General features: G+C 63.0%; 1 protein-coding gene across 1 annotated transcript in view; it reads left to right on the top strand.

Annotated features, from left to right (window-relative positions):
* The first annotated feature begins 282 nt into the window (after nt 1-282).
* The window catches only part of NIBAN2 (niban apoptosis regulator 2), a 32,311-nt gene continuing 6,266 nt past the window's right edge, over nt 283-26,327 (top strand). Inside the window, exons 1-8 of the mRNA XM_040083249.2 lie at nt 283-446; nt 14,786-14,916; nt 18,076-18,204; nt 18,665-18,770; nt 20,523-20,690; nt 24,454-24,569; nt 24,646-24,750; nt 26,161-26,323. Of these exons, the coding sequence (XP_039939183.1) occupies nt 392-446; nt 14,786-14,916; nt 18,076-18,204; nt 18,665-18,770; nt 20,523-20,690; nt 24,454-24,569; nt 24,646-24,750; nt 26,161-26,323 (973 nt within the window). The 5' untranslated portion in view covers nt 283-391. The remainder of the gene's footprint in view (nt 447-14,785; nt 14,917-18,075; nt 18,205-18,664; nt 18,771-20,522; nt 20,691-24,453; nt 24,570-24,645; nt 24,751-26,160; nt 26,324-26,327) is intronic.

Below are 26,327 nucleotides of genomic sequence, written 5' to 3' on the forward strand. Positions count from 1 at the left end.
GGGGCAGCGCGGTGCCAGCACGGAGCAGGTTTTCCCGGTGGGAATGCGGGGGGGGGGACACCGGGCACTGCCCAGCCCCCGGCTGCGTGGGGGGCACGGCCCCCTCCTCCGTGCTGCCCATTCCCCCCCCGGCAATTAGCGCGGCTAATTACCCGGCGGGGGGACACTCGCAGCCTCTCCCCGAGGCCGGGGGCGGCGGGCGGGACGCGGGGCGGTGCGGGAGGAGTGGCCGGGGGGGCCCGTGGGGCGCCGCGCTGCCGGGCCGCCCCGAGCGCTGCCTTCCTCCTCCTCCTCCTCCTCCTCCTCCTCCTTCTTCTCCTCCTCCTTCTCCCTCTTCCCTCCTCCTCCTGCCGCTCCTCCCGCCGCCCGGCCCGGCCCGGCTCCGCTCGCCATGGGAGATGTGGTCTCCACGCACCTGGACGAGGGTCGCCGCCAGCACATCGCGGGTGAGCCCCCGGCGCGCCCCCCGCTCCGCTCACCCCCCCGGGATGTCCGCATCCCTCCTTCAATCCCTTTGGGAACCCCCCCGTTCGGTCTTCCCGGGACCCCCACGCCTGCTCTTCGCCTCTCTCTCGCTCTTTAAACTTTTGAAATGTTAGTTTCCCCGTGGTTTCGCCTCGGCACAGCTCGGAGGGTGGGGGGTACCCGAGGTGCCCGTGTGCCTCCCCAATGAAAGGCTGGGTTGTGCCGGGGGTGTTTGTGCCCGGGGACCCCTCGGGCTGCGGGGAGGGCAGGGGGGCGTTGGGCTCCTGGGGGATGCTGGAAGCCGGGTCCAGCGCAGGGACACCGCTGTCACCACCGGGGCTGGCTGGCACGGGAGTCTCATCCCCCTTCCCAGCGCCGGGAGATCCTCAGGAAACCCCCCCTCAAAAGTTCTGGGGCGGAGGGAAGGAGCGGCTGCACCCCTGGCTGCCTGCAGGCGGGACACGGCCGTGGGACGGGCAGGGTGACAATGCGGTCATTGAGAGCCCGTCTGTCCCGGGCCCGCAGCGCCTCGCCCCTGGCACGGGATGTCTGGCCAGGGCTGCCTGGGAACGCGGGGTTGCGGCTCTGCGCGGGCACGGGTCGCGTGGCCGGGGGGCTCAGGGCTGCTAATTGGGGTCAGCGGTGACACGCCTGACCCCTCTGACTGGGGTCACCCCTCCGTGGCGGTGCCGGGCTCCCCCCGGGCCGCTTTGCGTCACTCGTGATGCGGGCGCTCGGCTCCCCGGGGCTTCTGAGCGGGCGGGGACGTGACCTCCGAGCCCTTTGCGTGCCCCGGCTTCGGTTTCATCTCCCCGGGCTGGCAAAACCTCGTCTGCAGCGGGTGAAGCCACCCCCGCAGCAGCGGCGCCGCACCTGGGCGGGTGTCACAGCCCAGGGTGGCTTCGTGCTGGACCTTGTGCGTCCCGCCGGCAGCTCAAGGGCTGGGGAGCGCCCGCGTTTTGGAGGTGCCTCCGCCGTATCGCTCCTCCGCGGCGGCCATAAAGCCGCGGGAGTGGCTCTGAAGTCCTTTTGTCCCCGAGGGCTCTGGGGGAAAAGCTGCTGCGGGGCAGAGCAGCGCCGGAGCTGCCGTGGGGCTGGCGCAGGGACGCGGTGTCTCGCCGTGCAGCCCATCCGCCCTGCCAGGCCCCGTCCTGGCAGGAATGCTTACGTGGTATGCGGCTCAGCAGGACGCCAGCAGGTTTCTGAGCTTTGAAGGAGAGCTTGGAGCTCGCTCTGGGGTTTTCATCTTGCATTAGTTAAAGCTCAGCCCGGCCGATCCGCGGGGCTGCGCCGGGTCGGGGCTGCCTGTGGCGTGTTTGGATCCAAAAAGCACATCCCGAATTTCTCTGTAGCTCGCCGGCTGTCTGTGCAGAGATAACTCCCTGTGCGAAGCCCCTGTGATCCTAATCCTGAAGAATAACAAGGAGAAGCCTGGCTGGGTTTCCTGTGCAGGAATCTGTCTCTGCTGGGTCAGGGGCTGGGTGTTTGCAAGGCCGGGCTGGATGTTGCACCCCGGCAGGGACTGAGCTGTTAGCCCAGGGTGGGATTTAACTCATGCTTGGGGGCTGCAGAGGGCTTTTTGTGGGGGAAAAAAAAAAAAAAAGTTTTCCTGGAAAAAAGATTTCATGAGTTAAAAAAAAAAAAAAAAAGATTCCTGTGGAATAGGATTGTGGAGACTGGGCTGGGACATGTCCGTGCCATGCTGGGGTGAGTGGGGGGGACACACCTGTACTGGGACACGTCCCTGCGAGAGACTGGGGCAAACTGGGCTCCTGGAGCACCTCCCTGCTCCTGCCAGGGCTCCTGGCTGGCTGAGGAGCCCCCGGAGCTGGGAGGGGCTGGAGCCCAACAGGCAAGGCACGACTTGCTGTCAGGCATGCAAAGCAACGTGGCGGGGAAAACTCCGGGTTTTCCTGCCTAGCTCGGCCTGTTCTCCGCTGCTGCTGCCCCAGGAGGGATCCAGCCCTTCTCCAAGCAGCTTTTCCCAGTTCTCCTCCCAAATTTGGGGGGTTTGGATTTGCTGCCCAGCCCACCGTGACCCCTGGTTGCTGCAGGGACAAGAGCTCTTTGTGCTTGGCGGTGCTTCCTGAGGTTGCAGCCCCTCAGCCCAGCAGCTGGGGAGAGCCTGGCCCAGAGCTGTGCCCCTGCTGGGAATGGGATAAAGGCAGGAGGGAGGTGGGAGAAACCCTGGATGCCCACAGTGCCCAGGCTGGAAGGTCCATGCCCTGTCCCATGGGATGGTGGCTGTGTGAGCCTCGTGCCAACATCTCCCAGAAGTCACGAGCCACACGCGTGTGACTTGGGTGGCTCAGGACCAGGGTCTGTCCTGCCACTGGTGGGGCTGGAGGGCTGCAGGCAGGCCCAGAGGCAGCTCCCTGGCAGCACTGAGGGTGCTGGGGCTGTCGGGGTGGCCGGGTATGATCCACAGAGCTGCCAGAGCAGCTCCTGCGCTCCGTTCTCCAGGGTCTCTCTGGCCGGTGCTTCCTCCTGCCACCCTGGTTTGGACATCTTCCTGCCTGACTCATCCCGTTTGTTTGTCAACACCCTTCGGCTGCCCTTCTCCTCCTCCTCCTCCTCCTCTTCCTCCCAGATGTGGGTTAGGAGTTGCTTCCAAGCTGTTTTGTGGGCTGGAGGAGGGACTGCCTCATTCTCCTTGTGCAAGGATGCCCAGCGTGGGCACCATCAGCTGGGCACACGAGGGTGGCAGGGATGGGCTGTCCTGGGAAACCAGGATGTCACTGGAGCTTTGCACAGTGTCCTCTCATGACTATGGCTGCTCTCAGCACGGGGCTGGATGAAGCTCTTCCCTCATGCTGGAATCACTCCTTCCCTGGAGCATCTCATGGAGCCCTTCTCCTGGGGGCTGAGGGGAAGCGTGGCTGGCAGGAGCTGGCTGGCTCTGGGTGGAGCTGCTGGTCCTGAGCCCAGGGGTGCCAGAGCCCAGGGGTGCAGCAGGAGCTCCTGGGTGAGTGGCAGAGCCCAGGCGTGCAGCAGGAGCTCCTGGGTGAGTGGCAGAGCCCAGGGGTGCAGCAGGAGCTCCTGGGTGCCATCCCGAGTGAGTGGCAGAGCCCAGGCGTGCAGCAGGAGCTCCTGGGTGAGTGGCAGAGCCCAGGGGTGCAGCAGGAGCTCCTGGGTGAGTGGCAGAGCCCAGGGGTGCAGCAGGAGCTCCTGGGTGAGTGGCAGAGCCCAGGCGTGCAGCAGGAGCTCCTGGGTGAGTGGCAGAGCCCAGGCGTGCAGCAGGAGGTGCCGGATGTCTCCACGGCCAGAGGGATGTGGGGGTGGGTGGGTGGCAGCACAGGGAGGGTCCCTGGGAGCTCACACCTTGCTCTGGCATCTCCAGGGAGTCGCCAGCCCGTTAATTACGGAGTGCAGCAGCTGCTAATTTCGGGCTAGGACTTCCACAGGCACCAGCCCACGCAGAGGTGGCAGAGGTGACACCGAGCCTCATCCCTGGGGAGGCTGCAGCCTCCCTGCTCCAACGAGCCGCAGATAAGCATCGGTGTCTGCATGTCCCTGATCCCAGCGGGATGGGATGGGATGGGATGGGATGGGATGGGATGGGATGGGATGGGATGGGATGGGATGGGATGGGATGGGATGGGATGGGATGGGATGGGATGGGATGGGATGGGATGGGATCCATGGGATCCCATGGGCTGCAGGGCCGGCCCCAGAGGCGTCTGGCAATCCCCAGAAGTCACCAGGCTGGCAGCGTGCCCCGGGGATCCGGGCTGCTGGCAGCGGGAGGAGGTTCTCTGTGGCTTCCCTAAGCGTGACACTCATTTCCCAGCTTTTGCCGCAGCTCAGCTCCAGCCGGCGTGGGAGGTGGAGGCTGCCGGGCTCTGGGGTTGGTCTTGAGGCTGAAACCCTCGCCCTGCCCTGGGGGCAGCCGTGCAGGGAGGCTCCGAGGGCTCGGCGCTGCAGCCGCCGAGTGGTTTCTCCCAACGAAGTGTGTGTCTTTCATCGCCAAATAAATAACTCCCCTGGCACGTCAGGGCTCCCTGCCAGCGGCGAGGGCTGGTTCTGGCAAGCTGGGGCTTTACCTGCAGCCGTCGTGTCGGGGCACGGGGCTCGCTCCGAGCCGGCGTGTCGGGGCAGGGGACGCGGTTCTGGTGGGAGCCCTCCGGCCGTGCCCGTGCTCGGCCCCGGGGCGCAGCCTGCCTTCCCTCGGGGAGGGCTTTCCCTGCCTCCCCCAGCCGGCGTTCGGCCCCAGGGCTCGGCTGGAGCGAGCCGGGGCACGCAGGGAGGGGATCCCTGCTCGGCCTGGGAGCGGCAGCGCCGGGACGGGAGGAGCAGGGGCAGGATGGCAGCTCAGAGCTCTCCCCGGGCCAGCCAGGGGGAGAAAAGCACCCCCAGAGCAGGACAGCTCCACAGCAGCATCAGACCCCCCAAAGCCTTGCAGGGACGCAGCCAGCAGCTGGGATTCCCCGAGCCTTCGCCTCCCCTCCTCCCCAAATCGCTGCGGAGTCTGGCTCAGGGTTCAGAAGGGCTCGGTGCCTCTCGGCACAGCCCCTCGCAGCTCCAGCCCACCCTCCTGGGACTGACAGCCTCCCGTGCCTCCGAGCTTTCCAGCAGGAAGCAGGGCTGGAGGGATCCCGGGCTGTTCATCCACGGGCAGGGTGTGAAGGCAGGTGAGGACAGGACCTGCTGTGCCCCTGCAGGACCCGGCTCTGCCCCCACCACCCACCTTGGGGATGTCACCTCCTCCTGGGGCTGCAGCCCATCTGTGAGGTCCCCAAGCAGGGGCTGTGCCCGCTCCCCAGCCCCTGGCTGCCCTTGGAGCCTCGTCCCGTGGCGGCGGTGGCTCCATGGAGAGGGCAGGGGAGGAAGGGGCAGAGCAGAGCGGCTCGTCGCTTCCTCCCAGTCTCTTGGACCGGCGGGGGAGGAAGGAATAAAACTCCACCTTTCCCCCTTTTCAAAGGGAAAGAGCAGCGACATTTGACACAGCTCTGGTAGAGCACGGTGCCCTTCTCCGTGCCTTCCTGCCCTTTGCCGTGCCCCGCTGCCCTTCTTTGTCCCCTTCTGCCCTTCCCTGGCAGGGATCTCTCTGGGAACTCAGACCCCTTCGCTAGGGGAGTCCCCGTGGATGGGGCATTCCCACACTGCAGCGTGGGTGGGACAGTGCCCTGGAGGTGACAGAGGGGCTGGGGCAGGATCTCATCCATCTCTCGCTGTGCTGGTGGCTCCTGGGGCACAGGACACTTGTCTTGGCTTCCCTTCTTCTGCCAGCTCTGCTCGGCCCCTTGAGAGGTTTCTCTGCATGAAGGGATGTGCCCAAAGCTGAGCCAGCTCCCAGACCCCAAAACTGTGGTGGTTCAGCATCCTGAGGGGAGGAGCCGGACACAGGGAGCTCCAGCACAGGCTCCAGGACAGGTTCAGGTCTGTTTTCTTCAAATCCCTCTTGGCTGGGTTGTTTTTTATAGGTGCACATACAAATCTTTGTTTGGTGCCCTGCCCTGGGGCTGGATTGGGTTTCCCGCTGGCGCTGTCCAGCTGGGCACAGGGACAGAGTGCCAGGTTCAGCTCCTCTCCTGGGGCTGGGCACGAGGGCACACAAGGGAAGCGGCTGCTGGGCCAGCCCAGAGCAAGGATCGCCCACCCCAGCTGCCCCCAGCACGGGAGATGGCCAGGTTTGCTGTGTCCCCTTTGCCGTGGGGACCTCAGCTGCCTGTCCCAGCTGGCAGGGGCTGCAGGCTGTGGATGTGGGTGCACGCCCCGGCTGGGATTGCGCCATTCCCGAGGGATGCAATGCTGCCCGGCCGGTGCTGGGGGACGAGCCGGGCCTTATCTGGGCAGGGGTGGTGCTGGGTCCCACCCTGCTGTGGGGACAGCCAGAGGGGTGGCAGCTCTTCTCCACCCTGCCCGCGTGCTGGTGGCACCCAGGGGGACGGGGGACGTGTGGGGTGATGTGGTTGCAGCCAGGATCAGGGCAGTGAGTGCTGGTCCAGCTCAGGGCTTGGGGCTGGTGTTTGCTTGAGCCAAGCCGCCCTGCAGGGGTGCTCCATCCTCCCACAGCCACCTGCGTGTCCACGGGACATACCCTGACAGCGCTGGGCGTGCAGTCTCCTCTGCTGGTGGCTGTGCCTGCTGTCAGGTGGCACTCTGGGCCAGGGTGCCTTTAACCCGGCTCTGAGGGCACCTGTGCCCCCTGGCTTTGGATCATTGCCCCAAAGGCCGCCCCAAGGGAAAGGGGGGGCAGGTTGGATGGGGCAGGGATCCTCTCGCCCCCCATCCCTCGGAGGCTGTCGGGGCAGGGAGGCTCGGGGCAGGCAGGGCAGTGAGAGCCGCAGGAGGGCCGCGCTGCTGTTTGTTATTCACGGGCACATTCCTGGCACGCAGCAGCCCCGTTCCCGGGAGCAGCGGGACACCGGCATCCAGGCCACGGGAAAACACCCGCCGGCACGGAGCCGGCCACTAATCGCTGTCCTGCGGCGCTGGAGGTGACCCCGAGGCACGGGAAGGGGCTGGCGCCGGGGCTGAGCCCGGCTCAGGTGGGGACCGGGGAGCAGGAGCAGCGCTGTCCAAAGAAGCAGCAGAAGGTGTCCGAAGCTTGCCCGAGAATGGTTTTCTCGGTGTTTTTCAGCTGTTCAGAGGTTGAGGAGCTGCTGCGGAACGCGCTGCTCCATTTTCAGCCCCGCGGATGCCGCGGTTGGCTCCAGAGCCCGGCACGGCCGCGGGAGCACGGCGGTGTCCTGGCAGGGTGGCTGGGGCTGGAGGGCAGCGGCCCTGTGCCGGCTGCTCCAGGGTGGGCACGGAGCCCTGCAGCACCCCCGGGGGGACAGCGCAGGGGATGGGGCCACCCCTGGGAGAGCCGTGCCCCGGCGGGTGCCCCAGCCCCGCGCTGGCACCACGGGCGCTTCTGACTCATCCGGGGGCAGAGCCCGGCACGGCACAGGCACGGCGAGAGAGGATGAACCGGTTCAGGCCTGGCCCCAGCTGGTTCCTCCGGCGAGGCTCCGCTGCCTCATCCCTTCCTGCAGCCCACCCTTCCCACCGCGGCTGAGTCACGGGGCCGCCGGCTGCTGCCGAGCTGCTGCCCGGGGAGGCACGGTGCGCTCCCTTCGCACCCCCACCGCCCTTCTGAGCCTGTTCCGGGCAGTGTTTGCGATGCTGCAAAGGTCCCCGATGGAGTTTGGAGCGGTGCTGGAGCCTGGCAGTGCCCCGCTGGTTCCACTCGTGCTCGGTCCCACCCCTGACAGCAGCCCCGGGCTGGGCTCGGGTGGGTTTGTGTCAAGGATTTGGGTTCAAGGAAGTCAGAGGGGAATCTTCTGTTTTTGCTCTCCCCGCTTTGCTTTCCCTGTTCCAGGCTCTCCTCGTTTCTGTGAGAGGGGGAAATACGGAGAGCTGCTGGGTCAGCCGCTGGGTTCTGCTGTCATCAGGAACAAAACCTCCTCCAGCCCCTTCTGAGCCCCAGTGCCCCCGGGGGAGGAACTGGTGCCCAGCTTCCCCCAGCGCTGGCATCTCCTCGGGATGCTCAGCCGGGCTGAGTCAGGCCCCGTGAAGGAGTTTGTGTTTCTGGGTGGAAATGAGCTCACATTCAAATTCCCGAAACCCTGAGCTGCCGGCTGGGCTTTAACCCTTTGGGTGCACCCGCTGGCTCTGCGGGGTTCCTGTGCGCCCTGGACAGTGGCACTGTCACCGCACTGCCGCTGCTCAGCGTGCCTGGAGCCAGCTCCTGCTGTCAGCCTTTCCCAAATTCCTGCCGGGATGAGCCTGGGATGAGCCAGGACAGCCCACGGCCATGTGTCCTCGTGGCCGGGTGCTGCTCAGGGCTTGTCCCTGTCAGTGCCACGGTGGTGGCTGTCCCTGTCAGTGCCGCTGGTCTGGGGCTGCCGGGAGCCTGCGCTCCCCCCAGCAACCCGCCCCCGCTCGCTAATCATTTACGGGCTAAATTAGTAATTAACTCCTCCCCCAGCGGCCTTGGCGAACTGGCCAGGCCAGCACTCGCTGCCCACGGGTCCCCTGTCCCACCATGTCACGGGCCACCACCTCCAGGGCACAGAGGGACCGTCACCAGGGCAGGGACCCCTGGCAGAGGGACGTGAGGATGTCCCCCCGTGTCTGCTCTGCAGTGCCCCACAAGCACATCCCTGTCATCAGCTGAGCTGGCAGGGGACAGGGGACATGGGACAGGGGACACGGGACAGGGGACATGGGACACGGGACATGGGACACGGGACATGGGACAGGGGACACGGGACACGGGACACGGGACACGGGACACGGGACATGGGACAGGGGACACGGGACACAGGACACAGGACACGGGACACGGGACACGGGACACGGGACATGGGACACGGGACACGGCGTGGGGCCGGGGTGAGCTGGCCTCAGTCCTGCTGTCCCACAGGGCTGGGACAGGAGCCAGCCCAGGCCCTGCCCCCCCAGCCCCGGGGGTTCTGCTCCAGCGAGCTGCTTTGGCCTTTTGGTTTTTCTGAATTTTTTCTGGGCCGAGAGGAAAATTCCCTGCCTGGGGTGAGGCATCCCTGTGGCATCCACAGGGCTTTGGGCACCCTGCTCCAGCCCCTGCTGTCACTCCACTCCTGGGCTAGTGGAAGGTGTCCCAGCCTGTGGCAGGGGTTGGAATGGAGCTTTGAGGTCCCTTCCAACCCAAAGCAGTCTGTTATTCCATGATTCCGTGATTCTGCATCCTCTCAGGGGCCTTCTGCCGAGGGCTGGGCGCCCAAGGGCACCGCAGCCCCCGGACAGATGTGAAGGGCAGCGGACACGTGAGGACTGTGGGTGCCAAACGGGATGTGGGCTTGGAGGAGGATGCAGATGAGTGTTCCCACTGGGATTTGCCAGCTGCTGGCCTGCAGCCCCTCGGAGGGGGGGTGTGAGCACACGTGTGGGGGTGCAGATCCTGGGAGACCTCAGAGCCCCTCCAGTGCCTGAAGGGGCCACAGGGAAGCCAGAGAGGGATTTTCATCAGGAATTGTAGTGACAGGACGAGGGGGAATGGCTTCAAACTGAACAAAGGGAAGTTAGGTGGGATATTGGGCAGGAATTGTTCCCTGGCAGGGTGGGCAGGGCCTGGCACAGGGTGCCCAGAGCAGCTGTGGCTGCCCCTGGATCCCTGGCAGTGCCCAAGGTCAGGCTGGACAGGGCCTGGAGCAGCCTGGGACAGTGGGAGGTGTGGCTGGGGTGTCACTGGACGAGCTGTAAGGTCCTTCCAACCCAAACCATTCCCTGATTCCCTGTTGATGGCTGTGCCTGTGCTGCTGCAGCCCCTCAGCCCCACAGCTCTGGTCCCACTGCCTTTGGGAGCAGCTCCCCGGTGGCCGAGCCCTGGGGACACGCCTGGCCTGAGCCACGTCCCTGTCCCACCAGGCTCTGTCCCACCAGGGGCACACAGCATGCCCCGATACCCCTGTGGGTCCTGGGTGTGTTGAGCTGAGCGAGAACGAGGAGGAGAAGGAAGGACAAGGGAAATTTGGAGCAAACCTGTGCAGGACTGCCCTCCCTGCGGCTGGATCTGCTGACTGAGCTGCCCACAGCCTGGGCTATTTACAGTTTTCACATGATCTCAAGGGCGATGAGGAAAACGAGCTCCGGACACACACACGGGTGCTGGAAGGGCTGGAAGCGCTCTCCGTGAGCCTGGGGCTGTGGGGTGGGCTCCAGGAGCTCTGCTCTTCCCCTCTGCTGAAACAACCTGCAGGCAGCGGCTGCAGGGAAGAGCAAGGTGCAGGTGCCCGGGGCTCTGGAGCAGACCTGCAGCTCATGGAATGTTTGTCCCCCACCTCTCAGAGCCTTGGGAGAGATCCAGAGGAGGCCACGGAGCTGCTCCAGGGCTGGAGCCAGGCTGGGAGAGCTGGGGGTGCTCACCTGGAGAGGAGAAGCTGCAGGGAGAGCTCAGAGCCCCTGCCAGGGCACAAAGGGGCTCCAGGAGAGCTGGAGAGGGACTGGGGACAAGGGCTGGAGGGACAGGACACAGGGAATGGCTCCCGCTGCCAGAGGGCAGGGCTGGATGGGAGATTGGGCAGGAATTGTTCCCTGGCAGGGTGTTGAGGCCCTGGCACAGGGTGCCCAGAGCAGCTGTGGCTGCCCCTGGATCCCTGGCAGTGCCCAAGGCCAGGCTGGACACTGGGGCTTGGAGCAGCCTGGGACAGTGGGAGGTGTCCCTGCCATGGCAGGGGTGGAATGTGATTTAAGGATTTAAGGTCCCTTCCAGCCCAGAGCAATCTGTGACTCCCTCTGTGGGGCTGATTACGGTGCTGGAGATGCTCCCAAGGGCAGGACACAGCCAGCCCAGGCCACTGGAGCAGCTGGGACAGTTTGCCTTTGGAATCCTGAAGGCAAAATCCGCCTCCTGCCCTGGCTCAGAGGGACCAGGGCCCAGCCAGGGCTGCGCTGGCCGGGCTGTGACCTCTGAGCGTTGCAGGGCTGCACCTGCCCTCGGGGCACCGGGCTGTGGCCCTGCCATCACCCTGCGCTCGGTGACAGTGGCATGGCACCACGGCTCAGGGGATGGGCGGGAGGAGCCTCCTCTGGCTGTCCCCGTGTTCCTGCAGGGCACCTGCCCGGCTGTGCCCACAGCAGGGTGTGGGCACTCTGGGCACTTGGCAGGGAGCTGCTGTGGCCCGGCCGAGCCCTGTCCTCGCTGCCAGCAGGGCTGGGATGCCCAGAGCCCTCGCTGTGCCCTCCGGGCTGTGCAGCCCCCTGATCTCCATCCTGCTGGAGCCCCCCTGATCCCCGTCCTGCTGGAGCCCCCTGATCCCCATCCTGCTGGAGCCCCCTGATCCCCATCCTGTTGGAGCCCCCCTGATCCCCGTCCTGTTGGAGCCCCCCTGATCCCCGTCCTGCTGGAGCCCCCTGATCCCCATCCTGCTGGAGCCCCCCTGATCCCCATCCTGCTGGAGCCCCCCTGATCCCCGTCCTGTTGGAGCCCCCCTGATCCCTGTCCTGCTGGAGCCCCCCTGATCCCCGTCCTGCTGGAGCCCCCCTGATCCCTGTCCTGCTGGAGCCCCCTGATCTCCATCCTGCTGGAGCCCCCCTGATCCCCATCCTGTTGGAGCCCCCTGATCCCCGTCCTGCTGGAGCCCCCTGATCCCCATCCTGCTGGAGCCCCCTGATCCCGTCCTGCTGGAGCCCCCCTGATCCCCATCCTGCTGGAGCCACCACGGGCACCTGAGTCACGGAGAGGCCGGAGCGAGCCGGAGGCTGGGGACAGAGGAGCTCTGTCACCAGTGGTGCTGGCACAGGGATCCTGCCGAGCCCGGCCTCGCTGGAAGCCCACAGCGGCTGCCCCCGCCAGCAGCTGGAGCCGGCAGGACGTGCCAGGGCCTGCGCTGGCACCGCCACCGCTGTGGGTGTGACGGGGACGGGGTGGTGGCAGCGGAGGGCGTGGGCGCCGCGCAGAGCGGTCCCGGAGCAAACACGGGGATTGGGAAATCAGCCGTGCCTGGGAGGTCCCCGCGGTGCTCCTGTTTGCCAGAGAGCTCTGTGGGCGTCTGGGCACACACCCAGGGTGGCGGGGTCCCTTCCCTCCTGTGCCGTGACAGAGGGGCTCGGCTGAGGGGGCTGAGGACAGGTGACAGTCTAGGGGCTGTGACAGTCTAGGGGCTGTGACAATCTGAGGAGCTGTGACAATCTAAGGGGATGTGACAACCTCGGGATGTGACAGTCTCAGGGCTGTGACAATCTAAGGGCTGTGACAATGTAGGCTTTGATAATCTAAGGGGCTGTGACAGTCTAGGGGCTGTGACAGTCTAGGGGCTGTGACAGTCTAGGGGCTGTGACAATCTAAGGGGATGTGACAATCTGAGGGGATGTGACAATCTCAGGGCTGTGACAGTCTTGGGGCTGTGACAATCTTAGGGGCTGTGACAATCTAAGGGGATGTGACAACCTCGGGATGTGACAGTCTTGGAGCTGTGACAATCTAAGGGCTGTAACAATGTAGGCTTTGATAATCTAAGGGGCTGTGACAGTCTCAGGGCTGTGACAATCTAAGGGCTGTATCAATCTCGGGGATGTGACAATCTCGGGAATTGTGACAATCTGAGGGGCTGTGACAATCTCAGGGCTGTGACAACCTTGGGGATGTGACAATCTCAGGGCTGTGACAATCTCAGGGCTGTGACAATCTAAGGGGCTGTGACAATCTCAGGGCTGTGACAATCTCAGGGCTGTGACAACCTAAGGGGCTGTGACAATCTAGGGACTGTGACAATCTCGGGGCTCTGTCCCCTGTCCCCAGACCCCTCCAGCTCCTGGCTGGATGCTCCACGAAGCTGCCCATGGAGGGGCAGCCACAGGTGGGCGGCTTTGGCGGTGGAGCCGGAGCACAGAATACTCCCTGCAGCCCTCAGTGCCCCACTGTGCTGGCAGGGAATGCTCTCCACAGCCCCCAGCACTGCGGCGTCGCTTTCCTCAGCCCGATGAAGGAGGCAGTGGGCGGCTGAGGCAGTTCCTGAGTGTGACACATCAGCCCCGCGAGGCTGTTCCGGATGTGAGGGGTCACGATGCCCAGAGGCACCGTCAGCGTGGGCTTCCCACCCCCTGCTCAGGCGCAGCCCACCGCTAGCACCCCATTTTAATGTCACCTCCTGGTCCCCAGAGGCCCGTGTCCCTCTTGCTCCCCTGGGCTTGCCACCAGGGCTACCAGGCAGGGAGCGTCGCTGGCCCCCGGCACCCCCCTCCAGCACCCCGGGGAGTCGCGCTCAGCCTGGGGACATTTAGTCACCTCGGCTGTTTGACTGCAAGTCTTGTTCCAACCTCTGCAAATAATTGACTTTTGCTTTCCCATTTACTTAAACCCTCCTAATTGGCCCTGCTGTTAATCAGGGAGGAATGAGTGACTAAGCCGTCTCGCCTGCCCGGGGACTGGGGGCTCCTTTTTTTCCCATGGACTGAAAGGAAATGAAACCTCAAAACGCCCTTTTAAATCTCAGCTGTCTGCACGGCTGCCCAGAGCCCTGGCCAAAATCACACGGCTTGGGAGACGGGAATTGCAGGAGAGGTGCTGCGTGGACGCCGGGAGAAGGGGCCAGAGCCCGGGCTGAGGAATTGCAGTGCCGGGATGAGCTGCGCCGTCCCGTCCTCTGCTGTGAATTTGTCACATTTCCGGGGGTTTCTCCCCGGCACAGCGTGGTGCTGTTTGCTCCCGTGGCTGGCAGGGCGGGCATCTCCTCAGGGATGGGTTTCTTCCCTCCTCGGGCAGCGTTTTCCTCCGGAGCTGCTCGTCCCGTGGGGATTCGCAGCGCCCTGCGGCAAAGCTGCTCCTTGTGCTGCCTTGGCTGCCAGCGCAGCTCCGGGCTGGCTCCTGCTGGAGATTTTGGCTCCTAACGGAGATTTTGGCTCCTAACGGAGATTTTGGCTGCTGCCAGGCCGTGCCAAGCCGGCGTGGGGGCTGTTTTGTCTGGGTCCGTGCCCCCAGCATCGTGCTGGCTGCAGCGCTGGGATGCAGAGCCAGGATCCGTCCTCCCGCGCCCATCGGCGGCGCCCTGGCGAAGCCTGAGCCGTCAGAAATTGTTGGAGGAGACTCAAATTCTTCATTTTTCACAGGCTCTGGGGCAAAGTTGACCGGGGAGTTCAAAGCCGAGGCTCTGTGTGCCAAAAGCAGCTCGGGGGGGGAGTTGTTTCTCCAGCCTTGGGATGCTTCAGGATGGGGTTTTGGTGTGGGGTCCCTTGTGGGGTCCGGAGCAGGGGTGGGGAGGGTGCTGGGGGGCTCAGGGTGTCCAAGGGGCTCCTCTGGCCCCGCTGGGGCTGGAAAAGCCCATCCCTGCTGCTGGGGGTGGGGTGCACCTGGCAGCTCAGGCTCTCCCAGGCTGGAGTTCGGGGTCCTGGTGGGGTCCCTGCCTCGCATGGGTGAGTTTAGGGGGTCCAGGCTGTCCTTCCCCCTCACCCCAACCCTAACCCCAACCCTGCTGCATCCCGAGCGCAGGGCTGGGAGCCCCTCTGTGGGACGGCCGCTCTGGGGGCACAGCGGGGTCGGGGGGGATGTTTGGGCTGGGGAACGGGGGCTGCCCCCAGTCTCAGCCAGCCGAGGTGGCCAGAGCAGGGCCAGGAGCTGCTCCAGGCACAGGAAGCCTCGGCACCGCCGGAATCAGCTCAATGTCAGGAATTTCCTGCCGGGGAGAGGAATCCATGAAATTAATGTGAAAGGCCAAAAAAAAAAAAAGGGATCATCCTGACCCTGAACCAGGCCCTGGGCTGGACGGGGAGGGCAGAAGGCAGCGGGCTCTGCCTGCTCCCTGCACCAAAGGCTGCTCCAGCAGGCAGGAGGGTGACGGGGAGGGGTCTGGTGGGTTCTGAGGGGTCTCAGACCCCAAACCCAGCCCGTGCCTAATGTGGCTCTGCTGTCCCTTTGCAGAGAAGACGGGGAAGGTGCTGGGCGAGTTCTGCCGCTGCTACAAGGAGCAGTTCGGGGTAGCTCTCTTCAACAGCGTGCGCTATGAGATCGAGGGCGCGGGGGGCCCGCAGCCCCAGCTGCTGCACCGCAAGGTAAGGGCTCCATCCCCCGGCTCCGTGTCCTGCCCGGGGCCCAGGCACGTCCCCTGGCCCGGTCCCAGCCTGCTGGCTGGGATGTGGCCCTGTGCTGCTGGCCCAGCCCGGCCCTGGGGCGCCCTGCAGCTCCCTGGGATGGTTTTCCTTCCCACCCAGCAGGGTAAGGCTGGCTTTGGATGTCTGTGCTCGATGCCAGGGCTGGCAGGAGCTCAGGGACCCCTCAGTGCCCAGAGAGCCCTGAGCAGACGTGCCAGGCGGTGCCCTCCTGCTCCTGGTGTGAGTGATGCTCCCGCCTGGGGCAAATCCCAAGCGGGGATAGGAAACCCCTGGCAGGAGTCCCCGACCCCAGGGGTGGCTCCGGGACTGATCTGCAGCACCCAGGAGTCTCCTGCCTGGATAAAGGATGGGATTTGTGGCTGTGGCTCCTGTGGGGGATCCTGCCCTCCCCTCCCTCCCTCCTGCAAAGGCACCTGCACCTCAGCTGGGGCTGCCCACGGGCTGACGTGGCTTGGGGACCTCCCTGGGCTGGTTTTCTTGGGGTCCTGCCTGGCCAGGTTGGTGGAGCTGCTGTCCCTGAAAGCAGGAGGAGGTGCGATTGCACACGGACACAGACTTCTGCTTTTGTCCAGGGGTTAAAGGGGTGGCTCAGCTCAGGAATCTGGGAAATGCCTCCCTGAGCTCAGCCTCACGCCCTGGGCGCCCGCAGCGGTCTGTCCCTGACCCACCCATGAAGGTGACACCTTGCCCAGGCACCAGGACATGCCCCATCTCCTCGGGGACCTGCCTGGGCACTGGGTGTGTTAGAAAAAATAAAGGAGTGGAGGTTCCTGGGTGTCCTCAGCACCCCTGGGTTCCTGGGATGCCTTCAGCCCCCCCGGGAGGTGCCTCCATCCCCAGGTTGGTTGCTTCATCAAAAAGCTCCAGCAAGCAGCCCAGGAATGTCTGAGGGACAGCAGCGAGGTCGGGAGGTCAGGGACACTGCAAGTCTTGGAAAAAACCCGTGGATAAATAGGAATTGCTGCTGCTCAGTGTCCTGTCTGCTGCCCAGCCCCTCCCAGGGTCCCTGCAGTGCCACTGGGATGTCCCAGTACTGCAGACACCACAGCAGTGAGGGATGAGCATCCCTTTGTGCCCCCCAAACACGCCCCAAAAAGTTGTGGATGGCAGAAGGATGGAAGGTGTCATCCTGCCCGGCCTCAGCCGGGATGTGGCACTTGGGATTTTTAGATGTTCGTTGTTTATTCCCCGTTTTTTGGGAGCTCTGTGGTGCTCGGAGCAGTGACACCACGGGTGTCCCTCCTGGGCAGAGGGGGCCGGCAGGAATGGGGTGTGAGGGATGATTCAGGCACCTGAAACCCCAGCAAGACACACCAGCGATGAGAATATGGAATAAACACTGCTGCCTTTGCTCTCTCCAACAATCCAGAGCCCCTGAAAAATCGTCCCTGACATCCTCTGTCCCCATGCCCTGTGACAGGGATTTGGGCAGCCCAGGGGCTCCCCGGCCCCTCCCTGCCCAGCCCCACACTTTGGCACACACCTGCCTGTCCCAAATATTTGCTGGAGCTGGGAGGAGCCCCCTGGGCGCCTCCCTGGGGTGGGGAGGGTGTGTGAGGAGGTGTCAGCTGTGCTGGGGCTCCCAGGGTGGCTCTGCGGGGTCCCCAGAGCCGTGTCAGGGCTCAGCCTGGATTTTATTCCCTCAGCAGCCGGTCTGTCCTGCTGTCTGCCCCTGGAGCCAGCTTAGGAGGCTCATTCCCCTTGGCTGAGTCACTGCTGGGGACTCCCCAGAGCTGGCACCTCCCTTCTGTCCCCATCCCTGCTGGTGGCCTCGGGGTTCAGCTTCTCATTCCTCCCCCTGGCCCCAGCCCTGCTTTGGACTTTCTTTTCCCTCCTCCAAAGGCTTTGGGAAGCAGTGAGGAGCAGTGAGGAGCAGCCAAGCTGCTGTCAGACCTCCCCCAGCCCAAGGGGGGTGCGTGCTCGGAGCTTGGGGAAGGCTGAGGGGTTCCTGTGAGCCAGGAGAAGGGCAGAGCAGGGGCAAGAGTGGGAAAAGCTCCTCCAGAAGGGTTCTGCTGCTGGGCCAGGGTGGGATCCAAGCCCTGCTGGTCCCTCCTGGTGGCCACCGTGGTGGAGAGTGGGTGGCCCTGGCAGCAGAGGCGGCTGCCGCACGCTCCAGCCCTCACGAGAGCTCTCGGCTCTTGTTTATGTTGCTGGGATCATAAAAATTCCTGGGACAATTCTTGGCTCCCTGGGGCGGGCTGTGTTTGGGATGGTGAAAACGCTGCTGGCCAAAAGGTGCAGGAGAGCCGGGGAGGGGCTGCACAGCCGGGGGGAGCGGGGTGTCCTTGGCCTGTTCCTGTCAGGGAATCATGGAATGGTTTGGGTGGGAAGGGACCTTAAAATCATCCAGTGCCACCCCTGCCATGGCAGGGACACCTCCCACTGTCCCAGGCTGCTCCCAGCCCCATCCAGCCTGGCCTTGGGCACTGCCAGGGATCCAGGGGCAGCCACAGCTGCTCTGGGCACCCTGTGCCAGGCACTGCCCACCCACCCAGGGAACAATTCCTGCCCAAAATCCACTCGCAATCTCTCCTAGTTTACAAAGGCCGTCACTGGTCCCAGTGAAGTCCAGAACATCTGAGCATCGTCTGGTGCTGGGTTCTTCTTGCTTTTCCTCTTCCTTGTCCCATCTGGAGACTCTGCTGGCTCGGGCTCGGTTCCTGTCCCCTGCAGATGGCTCTGGCAGGACCTTCTGGCAGCAGTGCCACATGTCCTGCCCCAAGCCAGGGGAACTGCAGGAGCTGGGAGGGGCAGCTGGAGATCTCTGCTCCAACCTTCCACTCAGCCGGGGGAGCTGGAGCGGCTCAGCTGAGCTCGGTGTGTCCCAGAGGGGACGTGCCAGGGGCACAGGTGTCACCAGAGGTGTCACCACGTGCTGGATGAGCCACTCCTCAGAGCTCTTCTGTGCCTGTGGTGCCCCTCAAAGCCTCGCCCAGATGGCATCAATTCAGGCACCAAAACTCGCGGCGCCGTGGGAGGCAATCAGTGGGGACCCCAGAGAAGAAACACCCACCCAGACCACCGTGGATGGACCTCGCTGAGCTCCCCAGGGCAGAGCTGTCCCCTCCCTGATCCCCCGTGCCTGTCCCCTCCCTGCAGGTTCCACTGGAGGACCACGTCATCTACTCAGGCAACATCTTCCAGTACATCGAGGAGAACAAGAAGTGGAGGAACCGCTTCTGCGTGGTGCCGCACAACTACGGGCTGGTCCTCTACGAGAACAAACTGGTGAGGACAGCGCCCCTTCCAGCCATCTCCAGTGGGGTCATTCCCCCGGGGACACGCTGTCTGTGGGGCTGTTATCTTCTTTTCTTCGTGTTAGAGCTGGGATTAGCACAGGGGAGTCGCAGGGTTTTTTTTTTTTTATTAATTCTTATCTGTGTTACAGTCTCATGAACCGTGAGCTCTCACTAGCAAGGTAGAAAATGGAGTACCTCTAACTCTTTCCAAGGTTATTTAATTACCCAAATAACGAGCTGGCACCTATATCATTTATACTTTTAACCCAACGACTGACCACCCAATTAGCATAAACCACCCAAACCCATGCAGTAGAAGGTGAAGAAGAAGAGCTTAGCCCGCACCCCAAATCCCCCGCATTGCCTTACGCACATCACGACGTGCCAACCCCCTAAATCCCAAGTTCCCAGGGTTTCAGCGCCTGTCCGTGCCCATTTCTCCTGCTCAGGCCTACGAGCGGGAGCTGCCGCCGCGGGTGCTGGTCAACAGTGCTGGCTACAAGATCCTCACCTCCGTGGAGCAGTACCTGGAGCTGGTCAACAACAGCCTGCCTGGTGAGGGCCCTCGTGCTGCTGGGCAGCCCCTGGGGACCTTGGGGTGGGTTTGGGGGGTGTGGTCCCTGAGGGCCTCCAGAAAAAGCTGATTGTGGGGTGTAGGACCTTCTGGGAAAGGTGAGTTTAGGGAGTAGCATCCGTAAGGACCACCTGGAAAGGGTGAGTTTGGGGTGTAGCATCCCTGAGGGCCTTCAGAAAAGGGTGATTGTGGGGGGGTTGTATCCCTGGGAACCTTCTAGAAAAGGTGGGTTTGGGGTGTTGAAGACCTTGAAGACCCTCAGGAATGGGGTGGTTTTAGGACGTAGCATTCCTGAGGACCTTCAGTTGGAGTGTAGCATTCCCGAGGACCTTCTTGAAAAAGGTGGCTTTGGGGCATTGTATCCTTGAAGATACAAAAAGGGGTGGTCTGAGGGTGTAGCATCCCTGAGGACCTTCTGGAAAGGGTGGGGTTGGGATGGAACATTCTTGAAGAACTTCTGGAAGGGCTGGGTTTGGGCGTAGCATTCCTGGGACCTTTGGGAAGAGGTTGTTGTAGGGTGCAGCATCCCGGGGATGCTGGAAGGGATCATTTTAGGGTGTAGAATCCCTGAGGGCCTTCTGGAAAAAGTGGGGTTTGGGCATAACACCATTGAAGACCTTCAGGAATGGGGTTTTTGGGGATATAGCATCCCTGGGCACCTTTGGGAAGTGGCAGCTTTGGGCAGTGGGGTTGTAGGGAAGGAGAACAGCCCCGTTCCCACAGTGGGGTGTGGGGTCTCTGCTGATCAGATCCTGCCACAGCCACCAGGGAGGGAGGGAAGGAAGGAAAGGAAGGGAAGGAAGGGAAGGAAGGGAAGGAAGGAAAGGAAGGGAAGGAAGGGAAGGAAGGGAAGGAAGGGAGGAAGGAAGGAAGGAAGGAAGGAAGGAAGGAAGGAAGGAAGGAAGGAAGGAAGGAAGGAAGGAAGGAAGGGAAGGAAGGAAAGGAAGGAAAGGAAGGCAGGAAGGAAGGCAGGCAGGAAGGCAGGCAGGAAGGCAGGAAGGCAGGAAGGCAGGAAGGCAGGAAGGCAGGAAGGAAGGAAGGAAGGAAGGAAGGAAAAAGTGTCCATGGCTCCGTGAGAACCACGTGATTTTTAATTACTTTTAATTTTACTTTCCAATTTTCATTCTGATCTCCTTTTCAGAAAAATGAGGCTCATTTCGCTTTTTTTTTTTTTAAACTCCCAGCAGAGGCCCAGCGTATTATTACAATTATTATTATTATTATTATTACAAAATTATTACAAAAAAAGCAACTGAAAATTCGGTGTATAGCTGCGCGTCCCTGCTGGACACCCCCAACTGTTACCCTGGTTTTTCTGAGTTTCTTTATGAGCCTTTTGATTTTCATAAATGGACTCAGATCTTTTAGTTACTGTAGAATATTAGAGCAGTTTTCTACCTTTCCCACAGAAGTAATATAAACAAATCCTTTATTTTTTATTCTTTGTCCTTTGTTTGCGTATTTCTAACCTGAAAACAATTGTAACTGACAATTGGTCTGGCCACTGAGGCTGAGGGGTGGAAACCCCAAAAAGCCAATCTTCTGCTAGACCCACAAATGTATAAAAGTAAAAGAATAAACAAAGGGGCTCTCTTCTCTCCGCCCTTTCAGCTGGAAGCTGGATCAGAAGAACCTCTGCAGAAATCTCTTGTCTGCGTGTGATTGCTTTGTGTTTCACGGTGACATCCAACCCTGTCTGACCCCATCTCCCCCTCATCCCCGCTTTTCCGCAGGTGTGACCCCGAAATCCGGGCACTCTCCCATGCTGAAGTGCCCCACGGATTTCCCGCTGATCCTGTGGCACCCCTATGCCCGGCACTATTATTTCTGCGTGATGACGGGCAAGGAGCAGGAGAAGTGGCGGGCGGTGTTCCAGGACTGCGTGCGGCACTGCAACAACGGTGAGTGACGCCTGGGGACACCGCGGCGTCCCGCTGCTCCTCACGGGGACCCTGCGGAGCCAGCCTGGGGGTTGGGCAGAGGGCATCCTTTGGAGCTCGTGGGCAGGAGCTGGGTGGGAGTTGTGCAGGAATTTTTTGGAGAAGGGAAGGATCTGGGGAGATCCTGAAGGGGCTCCAGGAGAGCTGGAGAGGGACTGGGGACAAGGGCTGGAGGGACAGGACACAGGGAATGGCTCCCACTGCCAGAGGGCAGGGCTGGATGGGAGATTGGGCAGGAATTGTTCCCTGGCAGGGTGGGCAGGCCCTGGCACAGGGTGCCCAGAGCAGCTGTGGCTGCCCCTGGATCCCTGGCAGTGCCCAAGGCCAGGCTGGACACTGGGGCTGGGAGCAGCCTGGGACAGTGGGAGGTGTCCCTGCCATGGCAGGGGTGGCACTGGATGATTTTATGGTCCCTCCCAACCCAGACCATTCTGGGACTGAGCATCTCATCACCCCCAGCTCCCTGGAGCATCCCTGTGCCCGGCCCCGTGTGCCCGGCCCCGTGCTCTGCCCATGAGCATACCTGCCCAGGGAAGTATTTCCAGGAGTATTTCCAGCACAGAGCCTGGCTCCAGAGCTGCCCTGATGCCTATTTCCCATCCTGAGGGAGAAAATATTTGTTAATTAAAGCCATCAAAGCCCCCGAGGGCTGCCGGGGCTGTGGGCAGGGGGTACAGGGCTGTGCAGCCGGGAGGAGGCAGGAGCTGCCTCCCACGTCAGTGATACTCTGGCAGGAAAACATGATTTTCCTGCTTGGCTGTGGCCTGGGCACTCCTGGGCTGAGCCCCAGGTCCTGGCCATGCTTGGGATGGTGAGAAATTTCCTGAGGAAGGCGGTGCCAGAGCTGAAACCTGATCAACATCAGGTGTTTTAGTGGGCATTTTAGACGCTGCCCAAATTCTAAATGCTTCTTTCATTCCTGGGAACTCTGGGTAGCCTCAGTTTTGCCTCAGTTTTGCCGGGGCTGCTGTAATAGGGTGGGATCTGGAGCCTGGGTTTCACTGAGGGTTTCCATCCTCCCCTGTTGAATCAAACCTCCTGAAAATCTGCTCTTTTCCTTTTTATTTTGTGCTGGGGGTGTCTGATCCCTTCAGGCTGAATGTGCCCCCGCAGTCCGGCCAGGGCCTGGGCTCCTCTGTGTGGGGCTGGGTGCTGTGAGCCCTCATCCCCCTGAGGATCCTTTCTGGATGAGCTCAGCACCCCAGAACCCCCCGTGCTGGCTGCACCAGCAATTGTGAGCAAAACCAGCTGTGGATAGGAGAGGAATCGATCTCCTGCTAACAACCCCCCAGTTTTCATCTCTGATTCCTCCTCCCACCTGCTGGGGAGGTGTGAGCCCCTCCACCACCCCCTCTGCCAGCCAGAAAACCCTCTCCTCCCTCTCCTTCTCCTCAGCATGTGATGGAAACCCTTCCCAAGTGGGCAGTGGCCAAGGAGGGCTCGGTGCTGGGGATTCTGCATTCCTCCAGCCCGGATTTGTCTGTGACATTGTTCTTCCTGCCCCTCTCTGCTCCCGGGAGCTCCAGGATCCTGTTTCATATTCCATGAAGGCTCTTTTGTTGTTGTAAAGCACTTTAGGTTGTTTGGGTTTTTTTCCTCCCTAAATTAGAGGCTCTGTTTCTGCCTCTGGTTGTGATTTGTGTGGGAATTTTCAGCTCCCTTTCTCAGACTGTGTCTGTGGAACAGCAGCTCCTCTGTAAGGACTGAGGATGTGCAGCTCTGTTCCTCACACAATCGGGGTCAGCCTGGTGTCCCTGGAGCCCCTGGCTGCTCCAAAACTGTCCCTTGTCCAGTCTGGTGTCACCTGGGGCTGGGCACTGCCCATCCTGAGGGCTCTTGCCCCATGTTCCAGGATGGTTTGAGTTAAAAAGGACCTTAAAGCCCATCCAGTGCCACCCTGCCATGGCAGGGACACCTCCCACCGTCCCAGGCTGCTCCCAGCCCCAGTGTCCAACCTGGCCTTGGGCACTGCCAGGGATCCAGGGGCAGCCACAGCTGCTCTGGGCACCCTGTGCCAGGCCCTGCCCACCCTCCCAGGGAACAATTCCTGCCCAATCTCCCATCCATCCCTGCCCCATTCCCTGAGTCCTGGTACTCCAGGTTCTAAACCCCACACTGATGAAGGAAACTCATTAAATTTCCCCTGTGTGTGGCAGGGGGGCTTCTTGCACCAGCCTGGACAGGGTGCAGGGCTGGGGACAGACTCAGGGATGTCCCCAGGCTCAGCCTGGAGTGGGTGACCTTGGGAAGATTCTTCGGGGGCCGATCCTGCCCCAGGCCCCGTAGGGACAGAAGGTGAGAAGTTGTCCCAGCTGGGGGGGGATCTGAGCTCCCAGGAGCTGTGGATGGAGCAGCACCAACCCCTGGAAGCTCAGCCCAGCTCTGGCTCCCACCAAAGACTGAGAAAGGGACAGATTTTACTTTCCCAGTGTTTCTTTTCCCCCCTCCTGATTATTAAGCTGCCCCTTAGCAAAAGCTGCTTAGGCTTGGAGTTAATTGTAATCACCTTAGAGAAGTCTGTATGCGCTGGGAGAGATCTGCTCAGCGCCCCGGGCTGTCCCTCTTGGACACCTGGCCGTGTCCCCAGCCCTGCTGTGGGACGTGTCAGCACCACAGGGATGATCCCTGGAGCCTCCCAGCAGGGTCACCCCGGCTCACATCCCATCCTGACCCCCTCCTCCGGGCGTGGGGAGGGGACCTGGGGGCGGAGGGTTCTCTCCCAGGGGTGTTTCCCTGTCTGGCAGGGACCTCTGCAGGCTGGGACACGGCAGGGACGTGCATGGGACATGTGGGACAAGCATGGGACATGGCAGGGACGTGCATGGGACATGTGGGACAGCTCCCAGGCTGTCCCCATCTCCTCACTGCAGGCTCCCAGCCCTGCCCCTCCTCCTGCTGGCTGCTGTGGCAGGCTGGGGGTGACACCTGAGCCCCCCTCGTGCTGCAGTCACCCACCCGGGGCCAGCCTGGCCCTGACTCACTCCCGAGGCTCCTCGGCCACCTTCCTCTTCCTTCCCAGCCACGCTGCTCCCCACGGGCCCCTCTTCCTCCTGCCCCCACAGTGCTGGGGGCTCACTGGGTGCCACGGGGTGTTGGGGGTCACTGAACCCCCATCCTGGTGAGCCCCTGCTCCTGCTGGGCCTTTGGAGTCACTGAGTGTCATGTCCCCTATTTGGGGAGCCCCCAGGTCCCCATGCACCATTTGGGGTCACTGAGCCCCCAGGACCTCGTGTACCATTTGGGGTCCCCTGAGTCCCCAGGTCCCTGTGCACCCTTTGAGGGTCACTAAGCCCCCAGGTCCCTGTGCAGTATTTGGGGGTCACTGAGCCCCCCATCCTGCCAAGTCCCTGCTCCTGCTGGGCCTTTGGAGCTCACTGAGCCCCCAGGTCCCCGTGCACCATTTGGGGTCCCTGAGCCCCCAGGTCTCCCTGCACCATTTGGGAGCCCCCCATTCCGGAGCCCCTCCCTCCGGACAGGGAGGCTCCTGGTGCCTCCCTGTCCCTGGGGTGGCTCTGGAGGGGATCACTCTGGATGTAACGGGGGCCCCCCGGCCACTGCTGTCCCCCCTGTCAGGGACAGTGTCCCGGGACAGGATCCCCAGTCCCGGTGACAGCCCCTGCGCGGGTCCGAGTGTGTGGGGGAAGCACACAGAGGGGCTGGGGGTGCAGGGCTGCCCCTCATCCCCGCTTCCAGGCTGCTGACGGTGCCCGTATGCCCCGGGCAGGGATCTCCGAGGACTCCAGAGTGGAGGCTCCAGCCTTCACGGCCGCCATCCGCATGTACCGGCAGTGCCGGGAGCAGTACGGCACCTGGGACATGCTCTGCGGGAACGAGACCCAGGTGAGCACCCGCACCGCCGGCCCGGGGGGGGAGCGGGGGGCTGAGCGGGCTCCCCAAAAACCTCCTGCCTCCACAGGTGCTGAGCAACCTGGTGATGGAGGAGCTGCTCCCCGAGCTGAGGAACGCCATCGGCCCCCGGCTGAAGGGCAAAGCCCCGGAGCGCCAGCGGACCTGGATCCAGGTGCGGGGTCCCCACCGCCTGCTCCCGCTGCCCGCACACCCTGCTCGGGGGCTCCCCTGTTCCCTGCGGGGCTCGGTGCCCACCGGCTCCGCTGCCCCCTTCTCCCGGCCCCTTCCAAAGAATCCATCCTTTCTCCGCTGTGGCTTTTTAAAGCTCCTTCTGTGCCCCTGCCCGGCCCCGCCCGCGCCGCCGCGTCCCCGGGGCCGGGGAAGAGAAGCGGAGGAAGCCCAGCCCCGGAGCGAAACTCGTCCTGGCTAAATTTAGCGAGCCATTTTTAGAGCAGCGCGGGCTAAATCCAGCCCAAACCCTTGCGAAAGACTGAGGGCTCTTCAGAGCTGCCTGTTCAGAACTTAAACGCCGATAGATAATTACCACCAGGCTCGTAATGGGCCACTTGAGCGGCCCGAAAACACACAAACGCCGCTTTTCCAGTAGCTGCGGTCGCCGGGAAGCCCGGGGCGGGGAGGAGGGGAAGGGCTCTGCATCCTGCCACTCCCGCCAGCCCCAAAATCGCAGCCTTTGGCAGCAAAGTGAGCGTGAAGCCTCAGCGAGCGGCTCCGTCCCGCTCAGGGGCTTGGCTCTGGCACCCCGGGGAGGGTGAACAGGGCAGGGGACAGATTTCAGGGTGGTCTGGGGCTCTCCTGCTTGGACCAGCGCTGTCCCTGGACCACCGGCATCACCAGAGCCGCAGCATTCCCAGACCCGCAGCATTCCCAGACCTGCAGCATCCCCACACCCGCAGCATTCCCAGAGCTGCAGCATCACCAGACCCACAGCATCACCAGTCCCGCAGCATTCCCAGACCCGCAGCATTCCCAGACCCACAGCATCCCCAGACCCGCAGCATTCCCAGACCCGCAGCATTCCCAGACCCGCAGCATCCCCAGTCCCGCAGCATTCCCAGACCCACAGCATCCCCAGACCCGCAGCATTCCCAGACCCGCAGCATTCCCAGACCCGCAGCATCCCCAGTCCCGCAGCATTCCCAGACCCACAGCATCCCCAGACCCGCAGCATTCCCAGACCCACAGCATTCCCACACCCGCAGCATTCCCAGACCCACAGCATCCCCACACCCGCAGCATTCCCACACCTGCAGCATTCCCACACCTGCAGCATCCCCACACCCGCAGCATTCCTGGACGTGCACCAGCATCCCAGCCGTGCCGGGGGCAGGCCGCCTGGCGGAGGCAGCGCTCCCCTCTCTGCCCCGGCAGCTCCACCTGAAGCAGTTTCTGCGCTGCAGGAGCTCCGTGTCCCCCAGCTGGGGGGGCCCGGTGTGGAAAGCTCTGCCAGGCTGTGTCAGGGTCCTGTCAGGGCACGGCTCAGCAGCCGGCTGGTGCTGCAGGCGACGGTCGGGGGTGCAGCTGCGGGCGGGGGGGGTCTCTGACAGCCCACCTGTGCCCCCAGGTGTCGGATGCTGTCTACAGGATGGTCTATGAGCTGGCCAAGGCGCAGTACGACGCAGCAGTGGCCAGGTGTGAGCAGGAGCGGCCGCAGCTGGAGAGCACCATCCGCACGGACATGGACCAGATCATCACCTCCAAGGAGCACCTGGCCAGCAAGATCCGAGGTAC

Source organism: Hirundo rustica, chromosome 20, assembly GCF_015227805.2.
Source record: "Hirundo rustica isolate bHirRus1 chromosome 20, bHirRus1.pri.v3, whole genome shotgun sequence".
In the NCBI taxonomy this organism is placed as follows: Eukaryota; Metazoa; Chordata; class Aves; order Passeriformes; family Hirundinidae; genus Hirundo; species Hirundo rustica.